At 41.7% G+C, this 25,591-nt stretch overlaps 1 protein-coding gene across 5 annotated transcripts in view; it reads right to left on the reverse strand.

The window, feature by feature from the left end:
* Nucleotides 1-859: 859 nt before the first annotated feature.
* The window catches only part of RCAN2 (regulator of calcineurin 2), a 277,055-nt gene continuing 252,323 nt past the window's right edge, over nt 860-25,591 (reverse strand). For all 5 annotated transcript variants that reach the window (XM_054493592.2, XM_054493591.2, XM_054493590.2 and 2 more), the window contains one exon: nt 860-3,422. In XM_054493592.2, coding sequence (XP_054349567.1) covers nt 3,262-3,422 — 161 coding nt within the window. In that variant the 3' untranslated portion in view covers nt 860-3,261. The remainder of the gene's footprint in view (nt 3,423-25,591) is intronic.

Below are 25,591 nucleotides of genomic sequence, written 5' to 3' on the forward strand. Positions count from 1 at the left end.
CAGTCGACACTCCATCAGTGGTGCATGACAGTTCCCCTTCCTTCATATCCTTACCAGAACTTATTTCCCCAGACTTAATTTTAGTCATTCTGATAGATCTGTGTAGTATCTCTGAGATTATCATTTGCTTTTGTCTGATAAGCAATAAAATTGAGCATCTTTTGAATGCTAATGGGTCATCCGGGTATTTTGTGTATGTCTGTGTGTACGTGAATTGCCTGTATGAAGTGCCTTTGAAATTATTTTGATGATCAAAGAAATAGATTGTCTGTTTTCCTTATTTGTAGGGTTTTCTTTTTACATTTTGGATATAATTTATTTTACAACTACATGTGTCTCAAATATCCTTTTCCAGTCTGATTCTGTCCCTTTTCATTCTCCTAATACCCATCTGATGAACAGAAGCTCTTCATTTTAATGGAATCTAATGTATTAATCATTTAGATTATGATAGTGCTTTTTCCTGAATAATAATTTTTTTTGCCAACTCAGGTCTCTTTCTTACAGTGCATTTAACAAGAGAATAGAGTGGGAAGACGTTAAAAGAGGTTTTTAGTGCACTTGAAATGGCTTTTAGGACCAAGATGTTGAAACATGGCAATAAAACAGGGAGCTCTCCCAGTTCCTCTTATCAGAGGCCAACCCAACCCTCCAGGCCCTGCTCAAACTCCCCTTCCCTCAAGAGAGGGCTGCCAACCAGCTTCCCCCACTTTCAGGAAGAACCTAGGTATATGGGTTAACCCCATATGCTGGGAACGTCTTAGAAAAACTCTAGGTTGAAATGCACTCCCCCACAATTACCCCTCAAGAATACTCAACTCAGGTCAACAACACAGAAATTACACCACACGGACAAAGAGTCATTCACCAGATATATTTGAAGTCTAAGCTCTTTGAGCTATACACGTGCACAAATGATTCAGTTGGTGGAAATCTTCCCCTTCCCCTTCATTGTTAAACTTTTCAAACTTAAAATAGTGCTAAAGAGATTTGCATAATGTGCGTCATGGAAATGCTGAGGCGATTCTGACTTTCACAGTGCTAGGAGGTTCCCTTGCAACACTTCAAGGAGTCTTTCCATTTCTTATCGTTCTCCTAGGAAAAGCCCCTCTTTTCCTCCTCCCCAAACCCAACCTAGTGAAAGAATTACTTGATCTGAGACGGGTTAACATTGACACAGAGCAATAAGTTTTACTAAGACTAACTCCAGAGGCCATACGCTTCATTGTGTTTCTTTTATGACTACACAGAATGGTCATTTCCACTTTTACTAAGTTGTTAAAAATGTCAGATGTGTCTTTTAAAAAACATTTAAAAATCATTTTCAAACATTTTCTCTCATCTAGATTTCTTTAGAACCTGCATTCTGGAAATTCAGGGTAGCTTAAAAAGTCAAGTCAAATGACCCACAGATGATTGAGAACAGTCAGCTTTGAAAGGCTGGCTGCTGCAGTGCTCTGCATCTGAATAGCTGAGCCTACTATTTCTTCCACTAGAGGACACCATTTCTCCACTACTAAGTCTGTAGTCTTTCATCATTAATGAAAAACCAAAAACCTCCACAGCAAAGGAAAGTCAAAGCATATGCTTATTGTACACTCCTCAGATTTTATTTTTAAAAGGAGTTTTCATTTTCCTTATGGAAACTCAGGATTTTACAAGCAATGCTCTCCTCAGTTTCACCTGTACTGTGTCCAGTACTATATTGCTATATTCACAGTAAAACGGACTTTAATTTCTGAGTGATCAGTCTATGTTTTAAGTTTCTGATGAAACTAACATACACCTTAGTCAAAAACCACAACAATCCCTCAATCTGTTTGCTGTGTTATTGTTCTTGTGTGTTTTTCTGAGGCTTGGGTAATGAAAGTACTTCCCCACTCCATTGTAATCTGCATTTGCATCTAAAGTAATTCATTAATGTACAGGAGTAGATGAGGCCTGGCACATATAGCAGAAGGTAATGGTTCTATAGGTGTATCTTCTGTAATGCACTTTGGGCTAGAGAAATAGAAAAATCACACGTAACAAAAACAAATAACTTTTTTGAGCACACGGGCGTCGCGTGAGTAGGACCGGCATACATGTAGCTATCACCCTTCCCCATTTTAACATGCTCAGCTGCTGCTGCATTCTGGAGATTCAGCTTCATCCCAATAATCTACAACTGACACTTGCATCTTTATTTAAAAACAACTGGTCTTGATAGCAAAGATGTTGGCTAATCATGTATATATTGGCATTAGATGTTTTGTGTCCTTTCAAAATTCAGCATTATCCTTATTAGAGTGTAATATTATCAGAGTATCTGTATTAGTATATGAAGGCATTCATAAGCAATGCACATTATGTTTTGAAGCAGCTAATGGTTGAACAATCACTAAATAAAAAACATCCAGATTTTAAAAGCACAGCTGAAACATTTGTACAAATATACAAAGAGAGAAAACAATCATTCAGACACCACGAAACTTTTGTAATAAATAGGTTTGTCTGAAATCGGTCTCTATCACCCTGGACAAGCCTCCCCAACGAGGCTGGGAAAGTTCTACAGGGGAGTGATGTTTGAAATCTACTGAGGAATATCTTTGGGGCCAAGCTCAATTTTGCCTCCAGGAATTTCAACAGAGCTATGGTGTATTGACTCACAATAGTGAATATACCCAGACTTGTTGAGCTGGAATATTCTGATCATTTTCCTAATCTAGATAGGACATGGCTGGATGCTGACAATCTGTGAGTTATAGGATATCCTCAAATCATGAAAATAAATGCTGGTGATCATGCATGTCCTGGGAATGTTGGGATGCAGAGGACTGAGTGAGACCAGATAGGGATATCTCATGCAGTCAAAGTCAAGTTTACATATGGTCCTATTTAAGTGGCCAGGAAAGAACAACGCACACACGTCAGGACTGGGACTGAAACGGCTCACAAACACAGGTGCTATTTGTTACTGATGTCTCTGCCTTGGATCAACATGAGAGAACAAAGATATAGGCTGTGCTGATTGTTTAATAAGAAAATACTACTTTTTTCCCTAGAACCTTCTAAATAATGGGTTATACTTAATGGGTATGATATGATCAGGAGACATATCACCTTTTCCTAGCCCTTTTGTCCGAGAGGCTTGATAACAAGGAAGGAATCTCAAACAACCAAACACCCAGGAATTTAAAGGCAAGTTTTTTTGACAAACAACAGGGGAAAAAAGCATGATAAAGAGAAGACGGCTATTATCGTCAAGAAGGAGCAGGCAGCTCAGTTGGACACGGAGGGTGGCAGGCCAGGACGCCGAGTCTGGATGATTTTTGGCTTTGGGGAAGTCTTTGGGTCCTCTTCTTCCTCTATGTCACTGTCGCACACGTGCACGACGACACTTGGGGTGGACTCAGTCCCTGCATGGAGCTCATACTTCTCTCCTGAAAAGCAAGAAAAATGGAAGTGAGGAAGAGGGGGGATTTCAAAAGAGATCCTGGAGCAGGTTCTGCTTAGGAAATGAGAGGAGCATTTTCCAGGGTCTCAGGAAGCCTGTGATCTTATGCAGGGATGGCACAGGGTGTTGGCAAGTGGAAAGAGATCAATTTCATCATATCCTGGCTCTGCCACTTATCAACTGTGCAACCCCAAACAAGCCACTCAATACCTCTTAGCCTCCACATCCTTTAATGTAAATTTCAACATGGTAATATCTCCACTCTGTAGGATGGTGGCGAGGACTGGATGGACTTCGCAGTTAGTTGTATTAGTTTCTCTTCTATTTTCCAACCTTGCTGCTAGTTTTTGAGCAACCTTGGGCCAATCACTTCACTTCTTTATCTTTTGAATATGGTAGTTTCTGAGTTCCCCTCCAGCTCTACACTTCTTACAGCCAGAGCTGCTCCAGGATGGAATAAGGTGGGGTTATCACATGCCCAGGATTCAGTGGTTACTGGGTAACTGGGTTAGATGACCATCAAGGCCCTTTCTAGTTCCAAGTGTCTACATTCTTGACTGGCTCATATTACAGTCAAATTGCTGTTAGCTGACTGGCTTTCTGTCTTTCTGTTGCTTCAGTAGATGTTTCTTGAGCATCTCTCATGGTCTATTGCTGTTCATAAAGGCTACAAGGCAGAATAAAAAGTATTTGTGCCTTTCACAAGTGCACAGTCCAGTGGAGACATGTGGAGACAGAACATATCACAATATAAAATGGTGAGCACTACGGTGGCAATGTATGTTAAGGACTATGGCATCAAATGGTAAGTAACTCTGAAAGGCTTCCTAGTGGACTGGCAGCTGATCTGGGTCTAAAAGACAAGCAGAAGACCTCCAGGTGGTGGGGTAAGAGGAGGGGGTATTCTCAACCTGCGTGCTTGTAACTTTTCAACTTCATTGTTGACATACTCATCTTAATCCTCTCCGGACATCCCATCCTTCACTTCCCATCTTTCATGGATCAAAAGAAAAATCTTCCGAAAACAATAACTCCCAGATATCCTCCTGGTTAGTGGCTCTCTAGACCTCACAAGATCAAGTATAAATTTTTTAGTCTAGCACAGAAGGCCCTGCGTAATCTCTCACCAATCTTTTCCATCACCACCTGCATCAGTTCCTTCTTTGTTTTGGTCAAACTGGTTTATCTGTTATCCCCTAATCATGACAGCTACATTCTTAGGGCCACCAAACTAGCTACTTTTACTTGGCATAGCCTCACTTCTCCTCCAGAGTTCCCTAAATCCTGACCTTCTTCCAGGATCAAAGCCAAACCCGATGCAGCCCAGAAATCTGCTATTCTCAGTCTGAGTGCCTCCACTGGATGGCTGGAGCAAGTATTGTCAGTTCCAGTGACAGGGCACTAATTATGTGCTACTGTGCACATCTTGGTAAGCCTTAATGGTGCAAATAGCAAACTTTCACAAGGTACAGTTTTATTTTATTTTTTTATTATACTTTAACTTCTAGGGTACATGTGCACAATGTGCAGGTTTGTTACATATGTATACATGTGCCATGTTGGTGTGCTGCACTCATTAACTCGTCATTTACATATCTCCTAATGCTATCCCTCCCCCCTTCCCCCACCCCATGACAGGCCCCAGTGTGTGATGTTCCCCACCCTGTGTCCAAGTGTTCTCATTGTTCAATTCCCACCTATGAGTGAAAAGATGCGGTGTTTGGCTTTCTGTCCTTGTGATAGTTTGCTGAGAATGATGGTTTCCAGCTTCATCTGTGTCCCTACAAAGGACATGAACTCATCCTTTTTTATGGCTGCACAGTATTCCATGGTGTATATGTGCCACCTTTTCTTAATCCAGTCTATCATTGATGGACATTTGGGTTGGTTCCAAGTCTTTGCTATTGTAAACAGTGCTGCAGTAAACACACGTGTGCATGTGTCTTTATGGTAGCATGATTTATAATCCTTTGGGTATATACCCAGTAATGGGATGGCTGGGTCAAATGGTATTTCTAGTTCTAGATCCTTGAGGAATTGCCACACTGTCTTCCACAAAGGTTGAAATAGTTTACAGTCCCACCAAAAGTGTAAAAGTGTTCCTATTTCTCCACATCCTCTCCAGCACCTGTTGTTTCCTGACTTTTTAATGATCGCAATTCTAACTGGAGTGTGATGGTATCTCATTGTGGTTTTGATTTGCATTTCTCTGATGGCCAGTGATGATGAGCATTTTTTCATGTGTCTGTTGGCTGCATAAATATCTTCTTTTGAGAATTGTCTGTTCATATACTTTTCCCACTTTTTGATGGGGTTGTTTGATTTTTTTTTTCTTGTAAATTTGTTTAAGTTCTTTGTAGATTCTGGATATTAGCCCTTTGTCACATGGGTAGATTGTAAAAATTTTCTCTCATTCTGTAGGTTGCCTGTTCACTCTGATGGTAGTTTCTTTTGCTGTGCAGAAGCTCTTTAGTTTAATTAGATCCCATTTGTCAATTTTGGCTTTTGTTGCCATTGTTTTTGGTGTTTTACACATGAAGTCCTTGCCCATGCCTATGTCCTGAATGGTATTGCCTAGGTTTTCATCTAGGGTTTCAATGGTTTCAGGTCTAACATTTAAGTCTTTAATCCATCTTGAATTAATTTTTGTATAAGGTGTAAGGAAGGGATCCAGTTTCAGCTTTCTACATATGGCTAGCCAGTTTTCCCAGCACCATTTGTTAAATAGGGAATCCTTTCCCCATTGCTTGTTTTTGTCAGGTTTGTCAAAGATCAGATAGTTTTAGACGTGTGGTATTATTTCTGAGGGCTCTGTTCTGTTCCATTAGTCTATATCTCTGTTTTGGTACCAGTACCATGCTGTTTTGGTTACTGTAGCCTTGTAGTATAGCTTGAAGTCAAGTAGTGTGATGCCTCCAGCTTTGTTCTTTTGGCTTAGGATTGACTTGGCAATGCGGGCTCTTTTTTGGTTCCATATGAACTTTAAAGTAGTTTTTTCCAATTCTGTGAAGAAAGTCATTGGTAGCTTGATGGGAATGGCATTGAATCTATAAATTACCTTGAGCAGTATGGCCATTTTCATAATATTGATTCTTCCTATCCATGAGCATGGAATGTTCTTCCATTTGTTTGTGTCCTCTTTTATTTCATTGAGCAGTGGTTTGTAGTTCTCCTTGAAGTGGTCCTTCACATCCCTTGTAAGTTGGATTCCTAGGTATTTTATTCTCTTTGAAGAAATTGTGAATGGGAGTTTACTCATGATTTGGCTCTCTGTTTGTCTGTTATTGGTGTATAGGAATGCTTGCGATTTTTGCACATTGATTTTGTATCCTGAGACTTTGCTGAAGTTGCTTATCAGCTTAAGGGGATTTGGGGCTGAGATGATGGGGTTTTCTAAATATACAATCATGTCATCTGGAAACAGAGACAATTTGACTTCCTCTTTTCCTAGTTGAATACCCCTTATTTCTTTCTCCTGACTGATTGCCCTGGCCAGAACTCCCAACACTATGTTGAATAGGAGTGGTGAGAGAGGGTATCCCTGTCTCATGCCAGTTTTCAACGGGAATGCTTCCAGTTTTTGCCCATTCAGTAATGATATTAGCTGTGGGCTTGTCATAAATAACTCTTACGATTTTTGAGATATGGAACATACCTAATTTATTGAGAGTTTTTAGCATGAAGGGCTGTTGAATTTTGTCAAAAGCCTTTTCTGCATCTATTGAGATAATCATGTGGTTTTTGTGTTTGGTTCTGTTTATGTGACGGATTATGTTTATTGATTTGCACATGTTGAACCAGCCTTGCATCTCAGGGATGAAGCCAACTTGATCTTGGTGGATAAGCTTTTTGATGTGCTGCTGGATTCGGTTTGCCAGTATTTAATTGAGGATTTTTGCATCGATGTTCATCAGGGATATTGGTCTAAAATTCTCTTTTTTTGTTGTGTCTCTGCCAGGCTTTGGTATCAGGATGATGCTGCCCTCATAAAATTAGTTAGGGAGGATTCCCTCTTTTTCTATTGACTGGAATAATTTCAGAAAGAATGGTACCAGCTCCTCCTTGTACCTCTGGTAGAATTTGGCTGTGAATCCATCTGGTCCTGGATTTTTTTTGGTTGGTGGGCTATCAATTATTGCCTCAATTTCAGAGCCTGTTATTGGTCTATTCAGGGATTCAATTTCTTTCTGTTTAAGTCTTGGGAGGGTGTATGTGTCCAGGAATTCATCCATATCGTCTAGATTTTCTAGTTTATTTGCGTAGAGTGTTTATAGTATTCTCTGATGGTAGTTTGTATTTCTGTGGGATTGGTGGTGATATCCCCTTTATCATATTTATTGCTTCTATTTGATTCTTCTCTCTTTTCTTCTTTATTAGTCTTGCTAGTGGTCTATCAATTTTGTTGATCTTTTCAAAAAACCAGATCCCAGATTCACTGATTTTTTGAAGGGTTTTTTTGTGTCTCTATCTCCTTCAGTTCTGCTCTGATCTTAGTTATTTTTTGCCTTCTGCTAGCTTTTGAATGTGTTTGCTCTTGCTTCTCTAATTCTTTTAATTGTGATGTTAGGGTGTCAATTTTAGATCTTTCCTGCTTTCTCTTGTGGGCATTTAGTGCTATAAATTTCCCTCTACACACTGCTTTAAATGTGTCCCACAGATTCTGGTATGTTGTGTCTTTGTTCTCACTGGTTTCAAAGAACATCTTTATTTCTGCCTTCATTTCATTATGTACCCAGTAGTCATTCAGGAGCAGGTTGTTCAGTTTCCATGAAGTTGAGTGGTTTTGGGTGAGTTTCTTAATCCTGAGTTCTAGTTTGATTGCACTGTGGTCTGAGAGACAGTTTGTTATAATTTCTGTTCTTTTACATTTGCTGAGGAGAGCTTTACTTCCAACTATGTGGTCAATTTTGGAATAAGTGCAATGTGGTGCTGAGAAGAATGTATATTCTGTTGATTTGGGGTGGAGAGTTCTGTAGATGTCTATTAGGTCTGCTTGGTGCAGAGCTGAGTTCAATTCCTGGGTATCCTTGTTAACTTTCTGTCTCATTGATCTATCTAATGTTGACAGTGGGGTGTTAAAGTCCCCCCATTATTATTGTGTGGAAGTCTAAGTCTCTTTTAGGTCTGTAAGGACTTGCTTTATGAATGTGGGTGCTCCTGTATTGGGTGCATATATATTTAGGATAGTTAGCTCTTCTTGTTGACTTGATCCCTTTACCATTATGTAATGGCCTTCTTTGTCTCTTTTGATTTTTGTTGGTTTAAAGTCTGTTTTATCAGAGACTAGGATTGCAATCCCTGCTTTTTTTTTGTTTTCCATTTGCTTGGTAGATCTTCCTCCATCCCTTTATTTTGAGGCTATGTGTGTCTCTGCACGTGAGATGGGTCTCCTGAATACAGCACATTGATGGGTCTTGACTCTTTATCCAATTTGCCAGTCTGTGTCTTTTAATTAGAGCATTTAGCCCATTTACATTTAAGGTTAATATTGTTATGTGTGAATTTGATCCTGTCGTTGCGATGTTAGCTGGTTATTTTGTTCATTAGTTGATGCAGTTTCTTCCTAGCATCGATGGTCTTTACAATTTGGCATGTTTTTGCAGTGGCTGGTACCAGTTGTTCCTTTCCACGTTTAGTGCTTCCTTCAGGAGCTCTTGTAAGGCAGGCCTGGTGATGACAAAATCTCTCAGCATTTGCTTGTCTGTAAAGCATTTTATTTCTCTTTCACTTATGAAGCTTAGTTTGGCTGGATATGAAATTCTGGGTTGAAAATTCTTCTCTTTAAGAATGTTGAATATTGGCCCCCACTCTCTTCTGGCTTGTAGCGTTTCTGCTGAGAGATCCACTGTTAGTCTGATGGGCTTTCCTTTGTGGGTAACCTGACCATTCTTTCTGGCTGCCCTTAACATTTTTTCCTTTATTTCAACTTTGGTGAATCTGACAATTATGTGTCTTGGAGTTGCTCTTCTCATGCAGTATCTTTGTGGCGTTCTCTTTATTTCCTGAATTTGAATGTTGGCCTGACTTGCTAGGTTGCGGAAGTTCTCCTGGATAATATCTTGCAGAGTGTTTTCCAACTTGGTTCCATTCTCCCCGTCACTTTCAGGCACACCAATCAGATGTAGATTTGGTCTTTTCACATAGTCGCATATTTCTTGGATGCTTGTTCATTTCTTTTTACTCTTTTTCTCTAAACTTCTCTCCTCCCTTCATTTCATTCATTTGATCTTCAATCACTGATACCCTTTCTTCCACCTGATCAAATTGGCTACTGAAGCTTTTGTATGCATCACGTAGTTCTCTTGCCATGGTTTTCAGCTCCATCAGGTCATTTAATGTCTTCTCTATGCTGTTTATTCTAGTTAACCACTCATCTAATCTTTTTTCAAGGCTTTTAGCTTCTTTGTGATGGGTTTGAACTTCCTCCTTTAGCTTGGAGAAGTTTGTTATTACCGATCATCTGAAGCCTTCTTCTCTCAACTCGTCAAAGTCATTCTCCATCCAGCTTTGTTCCATTGCTGGTGAGGAGCTGCATTCCTTTGGAGGATAAGAGGTGTTCTGATTTTTAGAATTTTCAGCTTTTCTGCTCTGGTTTCTCCCCATCTTTGTGGTTTTATCTACTTTTGGTCTTTGATGATGGTGATGTACAGATAGGGTTTTGGTGTGGAGGTCCTTTCTGTTTGTTAGTTTTCCTTCTAACAGTCAGGACCCTCAGCTGCAGGTCTGTTGGAGTTTGCTGGAGGTCCACTCCAGACCCTGTTTGCCTGGGTTTCACCAGTGGAGGCTGCAGAACAACAAATATTGCAGATCGGCAAATGTTGCTGCCTGATCCTTCCTCTGGAAGCTTCATCTCAGAGGGTCACCCAGCTGTATGAGGTGTCAGTCGGCCCCTACTGGGAGGTGTCTCCCAGTTAGGCTACTTGGGGGTCAGGGAACCACTTGAGGAGGCAGTCTCCATACTCAGATCTCCAACTCCGTGCTTGGAGAACCACTACTGTCTTCAATGCTGTCAGACAGGGATGTGTAAGTCTGCAGAAGTTGCTGCTGCCTTTTGTTCAGCTATGCCCTACCCCAAGAGGTGGAGTCTACAGAGACAGGCAGGCCTCCTTGAGCTGCGGTGGGCTCCACCCAGTTTGAGCTCCCTGGCCGCTTTGTTTATCTACTCAAGTCTCAGCAATGGTGGACGCCCCTCCCCACAGCCTCCCTGCCACCTTGCAGTTCGATCTCAGACTGCTGTGCTAGCAGTGAGTGAGTCTCCATGGGCGTGGGACCCTCCAAGCCAGGCACGGGATATAATCTCCTGGTGTGCCGTTTGCTAAGACCATTGGAAAAGCGCAGTATTAGGGTGGGAGTGACCCGACTTTCCAGGTACCGTCTGTCACGGCTTCCCTTGGCTAGGAAAGGGAATTCCCCAACCCCTAGTGCTTCCTGGGTGAGGCGATGCCCTGCCCTGCTCTGTGAGCTGCACCCACTGTCTGACAAGCCCCAGTGAGGTGAACCTGCTGCCTCAGTTGGAAATGCAGAAATCACCCATCTTCTGCGTCACTCACGCTGGGAGCTGTAGACTGGAGCTGTTCCTATTCGGCCATCTTGGAACCTCTCTCCAAGGTACAGTTTTAAATTCTGGATGCTGATGTTAAGGAATGAGGAACACTGATAATGCAATAAATATCAAAGCTCTTTTAAGTGATGCTGGGAAGGATGCAGACATTCAGAGTCAGCCATTGTTATTGGTTGAATTGAGTCCCCTCAAAAGATGTTGAGGTCCTAACTAACCTCTAGTAGCTGTAAAAGTAACTTTATTTGGACATAAGGTCTTTGCAGATGATCAAATTAAGATGAGGTCATTAGGGTGGGCTCTACATCAATATGACTAGCACCCTTATAGAAAAAGGAAGTTTGGACATTGACATATACATAGGGAGAATGCCATGTGAAGATTGAGGTTATGCAGCCATAAGCCAAGGAACTACCTGAAGCTAGGACAGGCCAGGAACAGATCCTTTCCTGACACCTTCAGAGACAGCAGGTCCTGTGTACACCTTGACTTGAACTTCTAACTTCCAGAACGGTGAGTCTATAAATTTTTGTCATAAATGCCACTCGGTTTGTGGCATTTTTTTTTTTTTTTGAGTCAGAGTCTTGCTCTGCTGCCCAGGCTGGAGTGCAGTGGTGTGATCTCAGCTCACTGCAACCTCCGCCTCCTGGGTTCAAGCAATTCTCTTGCCTCAGCCTCCCTAGTAGCTGGGATTACAGGTGCACGCCACCATGCCTGGCTAATTTTTGTATTTTTAGTAAAGAGAGTTTCACCATGTTGGTCAGGCTGGTCTCGAACTCCTGATCTCAGGTGATCCACCCGCCTCGGCCTCCCAAAGTGCTGGGATTACAGGTGTGAGCCACCATGCCCGGAGGTTTGTTGCACCTTGTTATGGCAACCCTAGCAAACGAACACAGCCATACCCTGCTGAGAGTGTGCTCATTCAGTTAAGAGTCAGAGAAGTCTCCATTAGGCACCTCTTGCCCTTGACATCCTGCTGTATAGAGTAAAGGCTTTCCTGGGTGAGGGCAGCAAATATTTCACAGAAATAGAGTGTTACAACTCCAGCATTTCCCTGGATATTAATAGTACAGAGAAATAGAACCAGCCACAGCTATTGAAGTATGGCTGATATGACTCTGTATTTAAAGTCTAGAAGTGGTGAAATCATAGGTAGGGAGAACTGCATCAACAAGCATTGAATCTCTGATACAAGCGAGCTGATGTGGCCCAGTCTGATACAGAAGAAGACAGTGACAGGAGCAGGGATACAGGGGAGAGCCAGGAAGGAGATGCCTGCCTGATCACTTTGCTATCCTGCCTTGCGGAGCAAGAATTGATAGTTGGCACTAACCCAGCCATGCTGTAATCCATGGGGAAGTTGCAGACTACGCATATGCGGTGTAGTGCTGTATGTATCGATGCTAAGTAAGGTTCACTTAATTGTGTGGGTTCTGTTCTGTCTAAAATATTTTGGCATTTTAATCCATGCCCCCAGGTAAACAGATAATCTGCAGACATTGCTAAGGAGAGAAATCTACAACAAACCAGCTTTATCTGAGGGTTGTATCAAAGGCTCTGGGTCAGAGTGGGCAGCTCTGGTTGGGGGTGTCTCTGAGCAGTGGTTCTTAAATACTGACAATTAACTGGGAGTGCTTGTTAAAAAAAGAGTTTAGATTGGGCGTGGTGTCTCATGCCTGTAATGCCAGCACTTTGGGAGGCTGAGGTGGGCAGATCACTTGAGGTTGGAAGTTCAAGACCAGCCTGGTCAACATGGTGAAACCCCCACCTCTACTAAAAATACAAAAATTAGCTGGGCATGGTGGTGCATGCCTGTAGTCCCAGCTACTGCGGAGGCTGAGGCATGAGAATCACTTAAACCCAGGAAGTGGTAGTTGCAGTGAGCTGAGGTCATGCCACTGCACTCCAGCCTGGGCCACACAGCAAGACTCTGTCTCAAAAAAAAAAAAAAAAAAAAAGAGTTTACCAGTATGGGGATGCAAACCTGCAAATTCCAATTTAGTAGAATCTACATGTGTACCCATCAGCCCTCAGTGCTTCTGTGTTTGGGTGGCGACAGTTACACGGAACTCCCAGCAAGAGGCTGTGGCCCCATGAGGATACTGGCGCACACATAATGTGCCCCCTCCCTTCCTCCATTCTACATATTTTTTTGCTGGAAAATGGTAAATGGTAACAGTGCAGGTAGAGGATGATGGAGGGATGGAAGCTGAGAATGCATAAAAGAAAGGAGGTAAGGAATCCTGGATGGCTTCTCTGGCGCTCCCAGCCACCAGCTCCCATTCATCTTTGGTGTTCTCATTGTTGTTCAGGAGAGAACATCAAGTCACTCAAAGTTCCACAGTGAACAATGATTGAGTTAACCGCATCCAGGGTTTCTCAAATTTTGTCTTTCCTTCAGGAACTTCTTGCAATTCTGAATGAAAGACACCATCCAAAGAGAGACACAGAAAGAAATGTCTGCTGAGTCATCAAATATGGTGGTGATTTTTGTTTTTGTGTATAGGATTTCTTTTAAGTTCTTACATTTGCAGGGGAAGCCCCTTTTGAAGAAACACTGGTGGCCACTGTAGTTTCATGCATTGCTCTGTGGATGGGGAGTGCATTGATGAACGGGGGATGGCCTCTGTCATCCTCAGATGAGGAATAGAAAGGAATCTGCGGCAGAGACCCAGAACCTGGGGTTGAGGTGAGGGCAAGGCTCAGGCCAGAGAATTCAGAGAACTCAGACACCCTTCCCCTTTTTTCATCTGTTAGCAAGAAGCTGGCCATTTTAAAGAAATTGTAATAAAACACACCTAACAAAGCTAGGCCTTTGATTAAACCTTTTGTTTTCCCTAGCCGGGATGAAGAACATTTCTTTTCTTTTTTTTTTTTTTTTTTTTTTGAGATGGTGTTTTGCTCTTGTTGCCCAGGCTGGAGAGTGCAATGGCACGATCTTGGCTCATAGCAACCTCTGCCTCCTGGGTTCAAACGATTCTCCTGCCTCAGCCTCTCGAGTAGCTGGGATTACAGGCACCTACCATCACACCCGGCTAATTTTTTGTATTTTTAGTAGAGACAGGGTTTCACCATGTTGGCCAGGCTGGTCTTGAACTCCTGACCTCAGGTAATCCACCTGCCTCAGCCTCCCAAAGTGCTGAGATTACAGATGTGAGCCACCGTGGCTGGCCTGAAGACACTTCTTTTGCAATGCATTTACCACTTCAGAAGTGGTTGCTTTCCTCTCAGAATAGGTGTGTTGGGGGAACACTCAGAATGGGAGGGCAAGCAGGGAGTCCACTCTGTGTGCCGGGTGCAAACCAACTTCCACGTCAACTTAATACCATCAGATTGCTCAGTAGTAGAGATATTTTATTGCTGTGATCCCATTAACTCTGACATTGCACTGTTCTATTCTTGGACACTTTCTTACTATCGAAAGCCAGCAAAGCTTAACAGCTGCTGAGAACCACAAAATAAAAACAAATAGCTTTGGTCTTGCTGGATTGAATTTTTCTTTTTTTGGCCTCTTTTTCCCTTTGGGCTTCAACTAATTCCTCTACCACAAGGGCTGACGTCAATGCTGTCACCAGGCACATGGACCAACCGGGCTTGTTTGGGGACAGAGAGTCTGTCGAGTTTTACCCACACAGGGTGGGAGGCCCCGCCATGGTGCAGTGAGAACAGAGCAATGGAACCAGCATTTCTCTGAAGAGACAAGCAGAGGGTTGACCCATCACATGCTCACTCCTGTGCCAGTATTGAAACTGTCCTCTCCTTTGTGTGCAGAAAGGAGGCCAGGACCAAAAGTCACCAACAAGTGCATTGGTCAGGGTTTTCTATCTATTCCATGAAACAAATTTTCAGCCAATTAAATGAAAAACCTTTTAGCACATGGTTAACAGTTAAATTCTCATTCAGGCCTTTGAAACTGACTGAGGTTTGGCCATTGCTTAAATTAGATGCCAAAGTTCTGTCTCGTCTTTTCCCAAGTGGCTGGAGACAGGTTTGTGACAATGTCCCAATTCCTCTATGACTGGAGGAGGGAGTGAGGGTGCCCATGGGCTGTTTCTCATTCTCAGCAGGGAGGAGGGTGAGTCCCTGTGCTGACCAGGGGCTGAGAAATTTGGTGACATGATACAACCTCAACATGGCACAATTGCAGAGAAATGTGTTGGTGGCTGGCAGTCCAAGTGCCACTGAGTTTTTCTCTCATGCCACCTTTGGCTTATGGGCCATGACTTGGCCACCTCTTAAATTCTTTCTAAAATAATCAGTATGATTATGCAAAGTTTATAAAAATCAGCAAAATTCAGACATGGTAAAGGTAGAGAGATGAAACAGAGCTACATGTCTATGTATTAGAGAAGAGTTTGAGATTCATTGTTTAGATTCCTAATAAGAAAAACCCTATGATGGAGGGAAGGGGAAATCTTCCTATAAGTTTAGTGCCTGCTGGACAAAGTCTTTGTATGTGTACTGCCAAGCAATAGTTAGAATCCCAGAACTACAGGCTTTGAAAATACAGCCACATCTAACAGGCAAGGCCAAACTCTGCTCTGCTCAGCACCTGCTGCCCTTCTTTCCAGGACATTCTTTCTCTTGCTCATCATGAGCCCCAGTTCCTGCCCTGTGAGGAGCTACATATCCAGGCCTGATCTCACACATGCATCCTGACTTACTGATGTCTCTCTGTAAGTTGACTACTCTTTTCCAAACTCACATGTCTAAAGTAGAATTATTTTCTCTGCCAATCTAGTTCCCTTCCCAGCTATCACACTTCTTAGAAGTGCCATCATTCTTCCAGCCTTCTAGGTGCAAACCCTTAGAGTCAGTCATCCTTGAATTTTCTCTCTCTTTCATCATTTGTTATCAGTCACCAAGCACTATTGAACATTGCTTGGCAACCCTTCTCTGCATGCTCCTTCCCCACACACCCCTTGTTATAACCCTATCCATGACTAACCCTCCCACCCAAAATACTCTTTGCTGGTTTCCCCACGACAGGAACTAACTTCCATGCCAGAATAAGCCACCTAAGACAACAGTTGGAGAGTTCACCTTATCACATATGAGTAATGTGACTCTGAGAAAGTTATATAACATTTCTGAATCTCAGTTTTCCTCATCAATGAGAACAACACTCATATCACTGGGATACTATGAAACAGACATGTGTGTCAAATACTTGATAAAGCTTTCTCTCAAGATGCATGCTATGATTATTTAGGGCGATATTATTTTGGCCACTGTTGCCCCCAAGTAATTTCTGATTTCCAGTATGATTAACTAATCTGATTACATCACACAACAGTCAAAGAATTAAGCAGCTGAACAATTGCAAAGAGCTTTTCCTCAGTGGAGACACCATTGCAAAGAGCAGTAAGGGGTGAATGATAACAGGCTGCATCCCACGGTAGTGGATATCATATAATCTGGTCTTCAAAATGAACCTATCCTTTTTCCTCCAACCACCACTTCCCCTTACTCTGTCATCACTGGCAATTTTCTCTCCTTTTTTTCCTCTCTTCCTAACCTTTTCTATACTTCTATTTCCATGAGACAGAAAATCTTATGTTGCCGTTTTAATGAGAGCTCTGATTTTCTTTTTTTTTTGAGATAGTCAGAAACACTCATTTATAATGCTTAATTATATCACCTTTTGTATTATTCATTAGTTATTTCCTCTAGCAATGTGTTATATTCCAAACCACTGAAGTCAAGACTTAACCTTTTGTGACTGCTGCAGCTTAAGGTACACATTAGTGTTCAATGAATATGTGATTGATTTATGAAGAGCATCACACTTAGCCATTACTAACATACTTGAGTGATATCTGGTATGTACTCACACATGAATATTCTTCCTATAGTTTAACTTGTGTAAGTTTTAGCTTTTCAACTAAGTGGAAAACCATTTAAAGGCAAGCATCTATCCTCTTATCAGCATTCTATCAGTGCTAGCACACAGTAGGTGTCATAGAAACTCACTACATTCCCTAAACATAATAACAATTGTTTATGGAGCACTTACTAAATGCCAGGCATAGGAAAGTCTGTAACTACTTGGCATGAAATCTTTAATTATAACAACAGCTCTGTCATGTGGGTTTCATAATATCTAGTTATACAACAGTAAGTTGAGATCACACAGGTAGTAAATGGCAGAGCCAGGATTTAAACTCAGGCTTGCCTGACTTCAAAGAATGTGTTCATAGTCCCTCTCTGTCCCTAACTCCCATACTTCCCACTGTTTACATATTCTACAAGCGACTCTACGGAAAGGGAGCCTAGTTTTATCTTTCATTTTTAATACATTTTCATGGCAACTCATATTTTTAGTGAATATTTGTTCTCTAGCTAAAGATGGATTATGTATTCCTTCTGAACCTTGCCTTGTTTTGTTTTGGCCATTGATAGTTATTCTAGGCATGGTCTCTTTGACAATGAATCTCCTCAAAAGACAACACAATAAATTATGAAAAGAAGAGACTATAAATTATAAACTGAGTTAATTTGCATCTCTTAGGGAAGGAAGTTTTGGACTCTGGAAGAAGATCCTTTACATTTTTCTCATTTTAAAACTGTATTATCTCTCATATTACGGGTGAATTCTCAACAGGAAAGTTATTTGTGGTAGCAGGTTGTGTTTTCCAAAGACGGTCATAATGTTTCCCACCCCACATACTCTCCTGAAACCTTGACAATGTTCCATCAAGGAGTGTTCCCTCTGTGTTCTCTCCCTTCAATCCTGGGCAGGCTTTAATGACTGTCTTGACAAATATAGTACAGGTTGCATATCCCTAATCCCAAAATATCCAAAATCCAAAACACTTATGGCCCCAAGCATTTTGGATAAGGGATCCTCAACCTATGTGGTGGAAGTAAGCAATGTGACTTCTGAATTAGGTAACAAATATGCCATGTGCTTCTACTTTGCTCTTGCAGAATGCTCATGCTTGGAACCCTATGTCCAAGTTGTAAGGAAGCCCAAGCAGCCCATGAAGAGGCCCACGTTAAGAAGAACCAGGGCCCTGACCCACAGTCTAAGTGAACTCTCAGCTAACAGCACCATTTTCCCAACCATGTGAGTGAACCGTCTTCATAGTTGACTTGCCAGCCCCCAGTTGTGCTGCCCCAGAAACACTGCATGGAACAGATGACCCTTCCCCCTGAGCCTGGCCCAAGTGGCAGATTTGTGAACAAAATAAATGACTGTTGTCTTAAGCCCTAGATTTTTGGGATAGTTTGTTATGTGGCAATTGATAAATAGACATGGGCCATGCAAATTCTCATTGTTCTTGTCTTCCCCTAGTTTTCTAAAGGGAAGGAAAAAAAGTGTGTGTGTGTCTGGGAAGGCATAGAGGAGTGAGTAAAGCTGGGAGGCAGGGGCTGCTTCTCTATATGTCTCACTTCTCTTTCACTCTTCTTTCTGCACCCACTGCTGACCCCTTACTAGGCGTTCTCTGCCTCAATGCCTGTGACAACTCTTTGTCACATTCAAGAAAGTATAATTAGTGTGGTTCTCACATAAGAATGTTAAATCCCTAATGGTGTCTGGAAATGGATTTTTTTTGTCATATGGTGTGGGTGGATGTTGGCATTTAGTAGGTGAGACCCAAGGATGCTAAATGTACTGCAATGTGTAGGACTGTCAACTCCAAAATATCATAGCTTTCACATTGAGCAGCACTGAGCTAAGAGCTTAACACAGGCATTTAAATTATTTTTTTATTGAGACAGGAACTCACTTTGCTCTGTCACCTGGTCTGGAGTCCAGGGGCAGGATCACAGCTCACTGCAGCTTTGACCTCTTGGCTCAAGTGATCCATCTCTGTCTCCTGAGTAGCTGGCACCACAGGTGTCCACCACCATACCCAGATAATCTTACTTTTTATTTTTTGTAGAGACAGGGGCCTCACTACATTGCCTAGGCTGGTCTCAAACTCCTAGGTTCAACTGCTCCTCCTGCCTTAGCCTCCCAAAGACTGAGAGTGAGCAAGAGAAAGAAAGAAGACAAAGAGCATACTCGGGAGCTATATATATTTCAGTATAAGAACATTCGCTTATCTTCTGGAGGTTTCTCTCTAATACTAGATTAGGAATAGGGAGATTTATCTTCATCCCCTCCTGAGACATTTAGGACCCAAAGTACTTTATGGGATCAACTGATTGAATGAGGACCTGAATTAATGGTTGAGAAAAAGAAGCAGAATCCCAGAGGGAAGGTACAGGCAAAGAAAACTAAGGGAACCACAGAGGGGAAAGAGGTGGGAAGATAAAGAGGGAGAATGACCAGAGTAAAGGGGCTCCTCCACATGGAGTGAGAGGAAAGTGGCGGAGATGAAGAAAGGGGGAGCTGCCTGGGAGAGCCCTCTGTGAGCTGGGTCCTCTCTAGGAACGAAACATCCTGTTCTCCCTTGCCCCATATTAGGGGCCCAGCCTCCACAACAACTGTGAGGACACACAAATGCACACACACACATACTTATAAGAAAAAATGCAAGGGTAAACACTACAATGATTCTTTCTTAAAGTACTTTTTTTTTTATAGGCAGTAGGATTTGTTATTCATATTTTCCCATTTTTTGGTCATATGTCTTTTCTGTTTTTCTACAATGTACACAGTTTACCTGTAAATTTAGAAAAGGAAGTATTTTAATATTGCTACTCCATAGTGATGGAAGACAGATTAATGGAATATATGCTGGGAAGAAAAGCCTCTGAAAAAACCTTTTTTTTCCAGGGACAATTCTTTCAAAGGAAATGGGAAAATTTGAACATGTGCTCCAGGATCCCAATCTGAGTCCCTTATGTGGGGTATGACACAGAGAGACTGTGCTAACGGGAACACTGGACACTCGCTGTTTTACTTGCCTATTGTTTTTGTGATCAGAGAATACAGCAATTGCTGAATGAGAATTGAGGCCTTATATAATATTCATACCACATGCACCAAAAATATAGGTGTTCATCTATATTTTAAAAACTGAATTTTTTTTCTACCCCTGAATCAGAGCCTGGAATAGAAAATGTTTCTTTAGTATAGGTTACATTAGTTAATGGAATATCTTTTCCCATTGGGGAAAACATCATACCAAGCAGTAACACCAGCAAAATTGCCTTACTATGTCATGTTTTGATACAGAAGAATTTGGAAAAAAATCTAAATATAGCAGACACATGCAACTTGAAACTCAAGCACCATTTTAAAAACACTTCTCTGCAGTTAACTAAAATTGATCTTCCTAACAAGAGCTAAAAATAGCAGGAGGAAAAAAAAGAAGAGACAATGACTTTTCATATCGCTCCCTGCAGGCATTTTCAGTGACAATGAACATGACCTTCCAGAGCCATCTTAGAGAGCAGAATAAAGGCCGGCATTTTGCTTCCCACCTCTGATTTCCCCGTCCAGTTAGTGCTGCGTGCATCTCTATTTTACCATTTTCTGCTGATTGGTGGAGATAAGCTATTTTGCTAGGCTGGGTTTTTATTTTTTCCTATTTTGTTTTACATCAGAAAGGAACCTGGCACTGTACTGCTTCTGGAGTCAGGAACAACAGGTATTTCAAAATAAGTATTCAACTCATAATTCTCCTCAAGGTTAGAGCCCATCTTATTCTGTCTAGGTCACTATTAAATTGATGGGCTTCTACACATTCATCAAGGGACTAATAGAAACACACAAGGATTGTGTTTTATAGAGACAATAACTGCCCCTTAAACACAGCAGACGAAGGCAAATTTTAATCTGCACGTCCTGCTGGACACAAGAAAAAAGCATGAAATGTACCGTAAAGAATTGATGCAGTAGTGTGTTTTAGTGGGTGCCAAAAAGTAGAGAAATAAAATGTGAGGGAACGAAAGGCATAAGTTGTTTTGTATTCTTAAATTTCTCCTTTACAGCAATCTTAAATTTCTTCTAGAGAAAAATGTTTCACTTCCCAGGGCAAGGGTGCTGGCTCAACCAATCTTTTACTCTTCTTGCCAGTGGCAGAGGACATATTTTAATTTAGTAGCTGTGTCGCCTTGGGCAGGTTACTTAACCACTCTGTGCCTCACATTCCCCAGCTGTGTAATTGAGGACAATAATAATACCTGTTATTGTCTGTGAACATTAAATAATATTGTAAGGTATTTAGAACAGTGCCTGGCGCATAGTAAGTAATTTATCTTCATTCCCACATAATTTTAAGTCATTTTTATTTATTTATTTTCTAATGTGTAAGATCTATTTTACTTACTTTCTGGATCAAAGATAGAATGGTCATGGGGACAATGATTAAGGATGTTTAAAATTATGCCTCTCATAATTTTCGGAATATAAACTTGCTCTTGCTATAATAAACAGAACTGAGAGACACTTCCTGAATATAATGTGGCCCTCGTCTCCTGTCGCAACATCTTAAACATTTCAAAGGATTTCAATGGGCACCCACAGGTTTGGGTCTGATCCTGGTTCCATTATAACTGCACTGCTTTCTTTATGTTTGTTTCTAGGACCACTCTAGAAGTTTTCAGAATTGGACTTGTCCCTCTCTGAGAGAAGGTCACCAATATTCCTCCTTAAAGAACTACAGACTGTTTTGCCCTTTGCTTGTCTGAGATGAGGCCTGGATCCCCACTGTTTCATTTGTTCTCCATGAAAAGGTCCTAATAAACTGTGTCATTGCCTCTGGGGGCAGCCAGTCAGTTGACTTAGCCTGAGTCCCATCTCACTCTGGATCCCTGCTCCATAACGTTCTTTCTTTAGACTGACTTTTTCCCAGCAGCTTTAAATGTCTACATACCTTCTCAATCACTCTGCTCTACCAGTTAAACACTGTTCATCATTCCTGTAATGCAAAACTCCATTCCTTTGATCATTTGAGTTGCTTTTCTCTGCTCTCATTCTAATTTGTTTCTGTACTTCTGGAACTGAGGTAGTCATCCTTTAACATGCAATTAGTTATAATTTGTTACTGAAATGATTCTGCCAAAGGATTAAAACTAAATTTTACTAAATCACTTTTTTTTAAAATGAAAATGCTAGAAGTCCTCTAATTATAGAAAACATTAATTTAACGCTTCCTGACTGAGTTTGGCTAAAGCTATAAGAAAGCAACAATTTGTCAGTAAAGAAACTATCTCTAGGCAGGCTAATAGCTCTGATCTATTCATTCATTCATTCGCGCATTCATTCCTCCAACATTTATTGAGCATCTACTATGTGCCAGGTACTTTCAGGTGCTGGGAATACCAAAATGAATGAAACATGCATTCTTTCCCTCAGTAAGAAGAGAAGACAGTAAGTTGAATGATAGAAAATTACCATAAGGAAAAGTGAATATTTGTGCAAAGTGACAGGAGGAGACTGAAGGAGCAACCTCTTGCCTTGGCACCTGGTTGGGAAGGGGGCAGAGACGCGATGTGGGAAGGGGGCAGAGACAGGATGCCATGGGGAGGAGGCAGGGTGTGGCCCTGCTCCCTGATTGTTGCAGCTGAAACAACCTTTAATTTAACCTCTGATATTTTCAACTCAATTGTTGGACACAAATCATGCGTGTGTGTGGCTGAGGAAGCTTCAAGGACATAGAAAAGGGATAAATGGATAACCAAATAAAGACAAACAGTCCCAAATTGCTGGCAAGGAATGGAGAGAAACATATCCTAGAAAATACAGCCAGATTGCAGCTGTTCCATGGACACAATATCAGTCATACTTAAAAATCAGGAAACTCTCAATATTTGCTCTTGTACCAAATGCACAAGTCTCCATTTGCACATTTACCAGACACTAGGTTAGGCTTTCTGGAAGTTTAGATTGGTGTTTGTTAGAAATAATTATTGAGGCCTGGTGCGGTGGCTCACGTCTGGAATCCCAGCACTTTGGGAGGCTGAGGTGGGTGGATCACGAGGTCAGGAGTTTGAGACCAGCCTGGTCAACATGGTGAAACCCCATCTCTACTAAAAAATACAAAAATTAGCCAGGTGTGGTGGCATGTGCCTGTAGTCCCAACTACTCAGGAAGCTGAGGCAGGAGAATTGCTTGAACCCGGGAGGTGGAGATTGCAGTCAGCCGATATCATGCCACTGCACTCCAGCCTGGGTGACATGGTAAGATTCTGTCTCAAAAAAAAAAAAAAAAAAAAAAAAACCAAGAAATAATTCTTGATTCAGGGTTAAAAAAAAAATAAATGTTTGCCAGAGTTGGAGCAGAGCAGGCCTGAAGTCAGCCAAGCCAACCGGTATCCTTAATAGAAGGCCAGCTGGCGGAGTGTGAAGTTTACTCTCTGGAGTCAGAAGCACCAGGGTTTGAAATCTGACGATGTCACCAACCAGCTGTGTCACCTTGAGAAAGTTCACGCTTCTTTCTACAGCCTCGTTTCCAAATCCATAAAATGGGGATAATAATAGGTCCTATCTCTGTGCTTATCACAAAGCAGGGCCCTTCAAAAATGGTAGATGGTACATTTATTGTGATAAAAGAAGGTGGGTGCTATAGATTAGCTGTACAATTAAGGTAAAAGGCATGTATTTTTAACATTATTGATAAGTTATTTACCACTCCGAGCTCCCCATCCCCGACCGCCAACTGCTTTTTTTTCTCTGCCTCTTTAAGACCATTTCTTTCCTCCCTCTTTCTTTCCTTCCTCTTCTGTGTCAGGCTCTGTGAGCATCCCTTCCGGGGCCTAATTCCCATCCCACCTGTGTCTTCTGCCTCCATTGGTCCCAAGTCACATTTGTCCCTGTCTGTGCCTTCAAGAGCCTGGACTCAGCTGGGTCAGCCAGTAAGGGTGTCTGGAACTTGCCCCTAGCTTTCTCTGCATCAATCTTTGTGAATGCTGACAACAACTAATGTTCTTTCACATTCTTGATAAAAATGATTTGAATTTTACTGGATGATCAGCTCCACATGAGTGAGCTGGAGTCCAGCTGGGGTGTGGAGGTCAGAAAGTCTGACATAGCCTGAGCCTCCTTTCTAAATAGTGAAGTAGGAAGAGCACGGCATTGGAAGCTCTGGCACTTTCATTGTCAAATCAGCTCCCCACTTCGCTCTGGGCCTTAGTTTCCTTTTCTGTAAAATCCAGGTCAGACTCCTAGGTCCTCTAGCCAAGACCTTAGTGATTCTATAAAGAGCTCTGTTTGCTGACATTCAAAACACCTCTACAAAGTGTTCAAGTATGTCCTTGTCAATATCTGTGCATAGGAGTCAAACTGGCAGCTCCAAGGACCTTGGCTGAAATTGGTCCATTTGGATATGTGTGCTTGTTTCTGCAATGTCCTGAATGACTGTGGGAAAGGGCTTCAAAAGGCTTCATGTGAGTAGACTCAATTTACTTTATACACTGTGCAGTGTTTAAGCATATCACACATGTGGCTCTCTGAAGGGGGAGTGTCTAAGATCAGGATCCTGGATGTGAACCAGACATTTAATGAAATCATATTTCACTAACATCTCCCTTATTATTATATTGCTTCTTTCATCAGCACATGTTAGTTAGACATACCTACTGCTACTTGAAGGTAAAACTTATGGCCATTTTAAAGGGCCTGAGAAGCTGAGTGATGTGATGGTGATTACAAAGGAACCTCCAGTGAGCTTGCTCTTGAAAGTTCTATAATTTAACTTTCAGGCCACACATGCCACAGCTGGCAATCTTCTTGCAAGAAGTGCTTATTAATCAGATCAGCACCATCTTAATGTGGGTACTTGGTAAGATGACCAGCTTTTCTTGGTTTGCCTGGGAATTTTCTGATTTAGCAGTGAAGGTCCTGTGGCCAAGGGACTCCTTAGTCCTGGAGAAACTAGGACAGTTGGTCACCATAATTCCTAGGGTTCTCAGGTTTTGGCGTATACAAGGATCAACACGTGATTATTAAAACTGCAGATTTCTGGGGTGGGCGACTCTGGCCCAAATGTTTTCCTGCCACATGAAGAAATGCTGGTAAGAACTTATAAGTTTACTATTCTTGGTACTTGGCATTTAGCTACCAGTGGTTCTTGAACTTATCTGCATATTAGAATCAGCAGGGGAGCTTTTAAAACGTACTGGTACCTGAACTTTACCCACATCAAATTAGAATCTCTTGGGGTGGGGTCAGGCATTCAGATTCTATTTTTAAAGCTCCTTCCTATCCCAAGATAACCAACAGTAGACAGAGCAGACATAATGGCCATTAGTTACCACTCAATTCACAGTGCTAAAAATCTCAGCGGCCACCTGGTTTCAGCCCCTTCAATTTCTATTATTTCCTCTCCTAATATAACACAGAAAAAAATACTTTGGGGTGCAAGGTGTCATCATCTGCTGAAATTGAGGGCAGTATCACTTCTAGCTACAAAGCCTAAAGAAACTTTTGGACAAGTGCATAGAGATGTACAAGAATGTTAACTGTTACTTTGATTGTAATAGCAAAAAACCTGGAAATAATCTAAATGTCCATCAACAGGAGAGTGGCTAAATAAAGTGTGGTGGTAGATTCATATTTTAGAATGCTATACTGCGTGAGAACGAGTGAATCAGAGCTACATATGCCAACATCAGAACAAAGTGACTAAGATTTTTTTAAAGTTAGAGGCTGCTGTGACTGACTTCTTAGGAACTTGGAGGTTCACCTTGGCAGGCAGGTTT

The sequence above is a fragment of the Pongo pygmaeus genome, chromosome 5 (assembly GCF_028885625.2).
Source record: "Pongo pygmaeus isolate AG05252 chromosome 5, NHGRI_mPonPyg2-v2.0_pri, whole genome shotgun sequence".
In the NCBI taxonomy this organism is placed as follows: domain Eukaryota; kingdom Metazoa; phylum Chordata; class Mammalia; order Primates; family Hominidae; genus Pongo; species Pongo pygmaeus.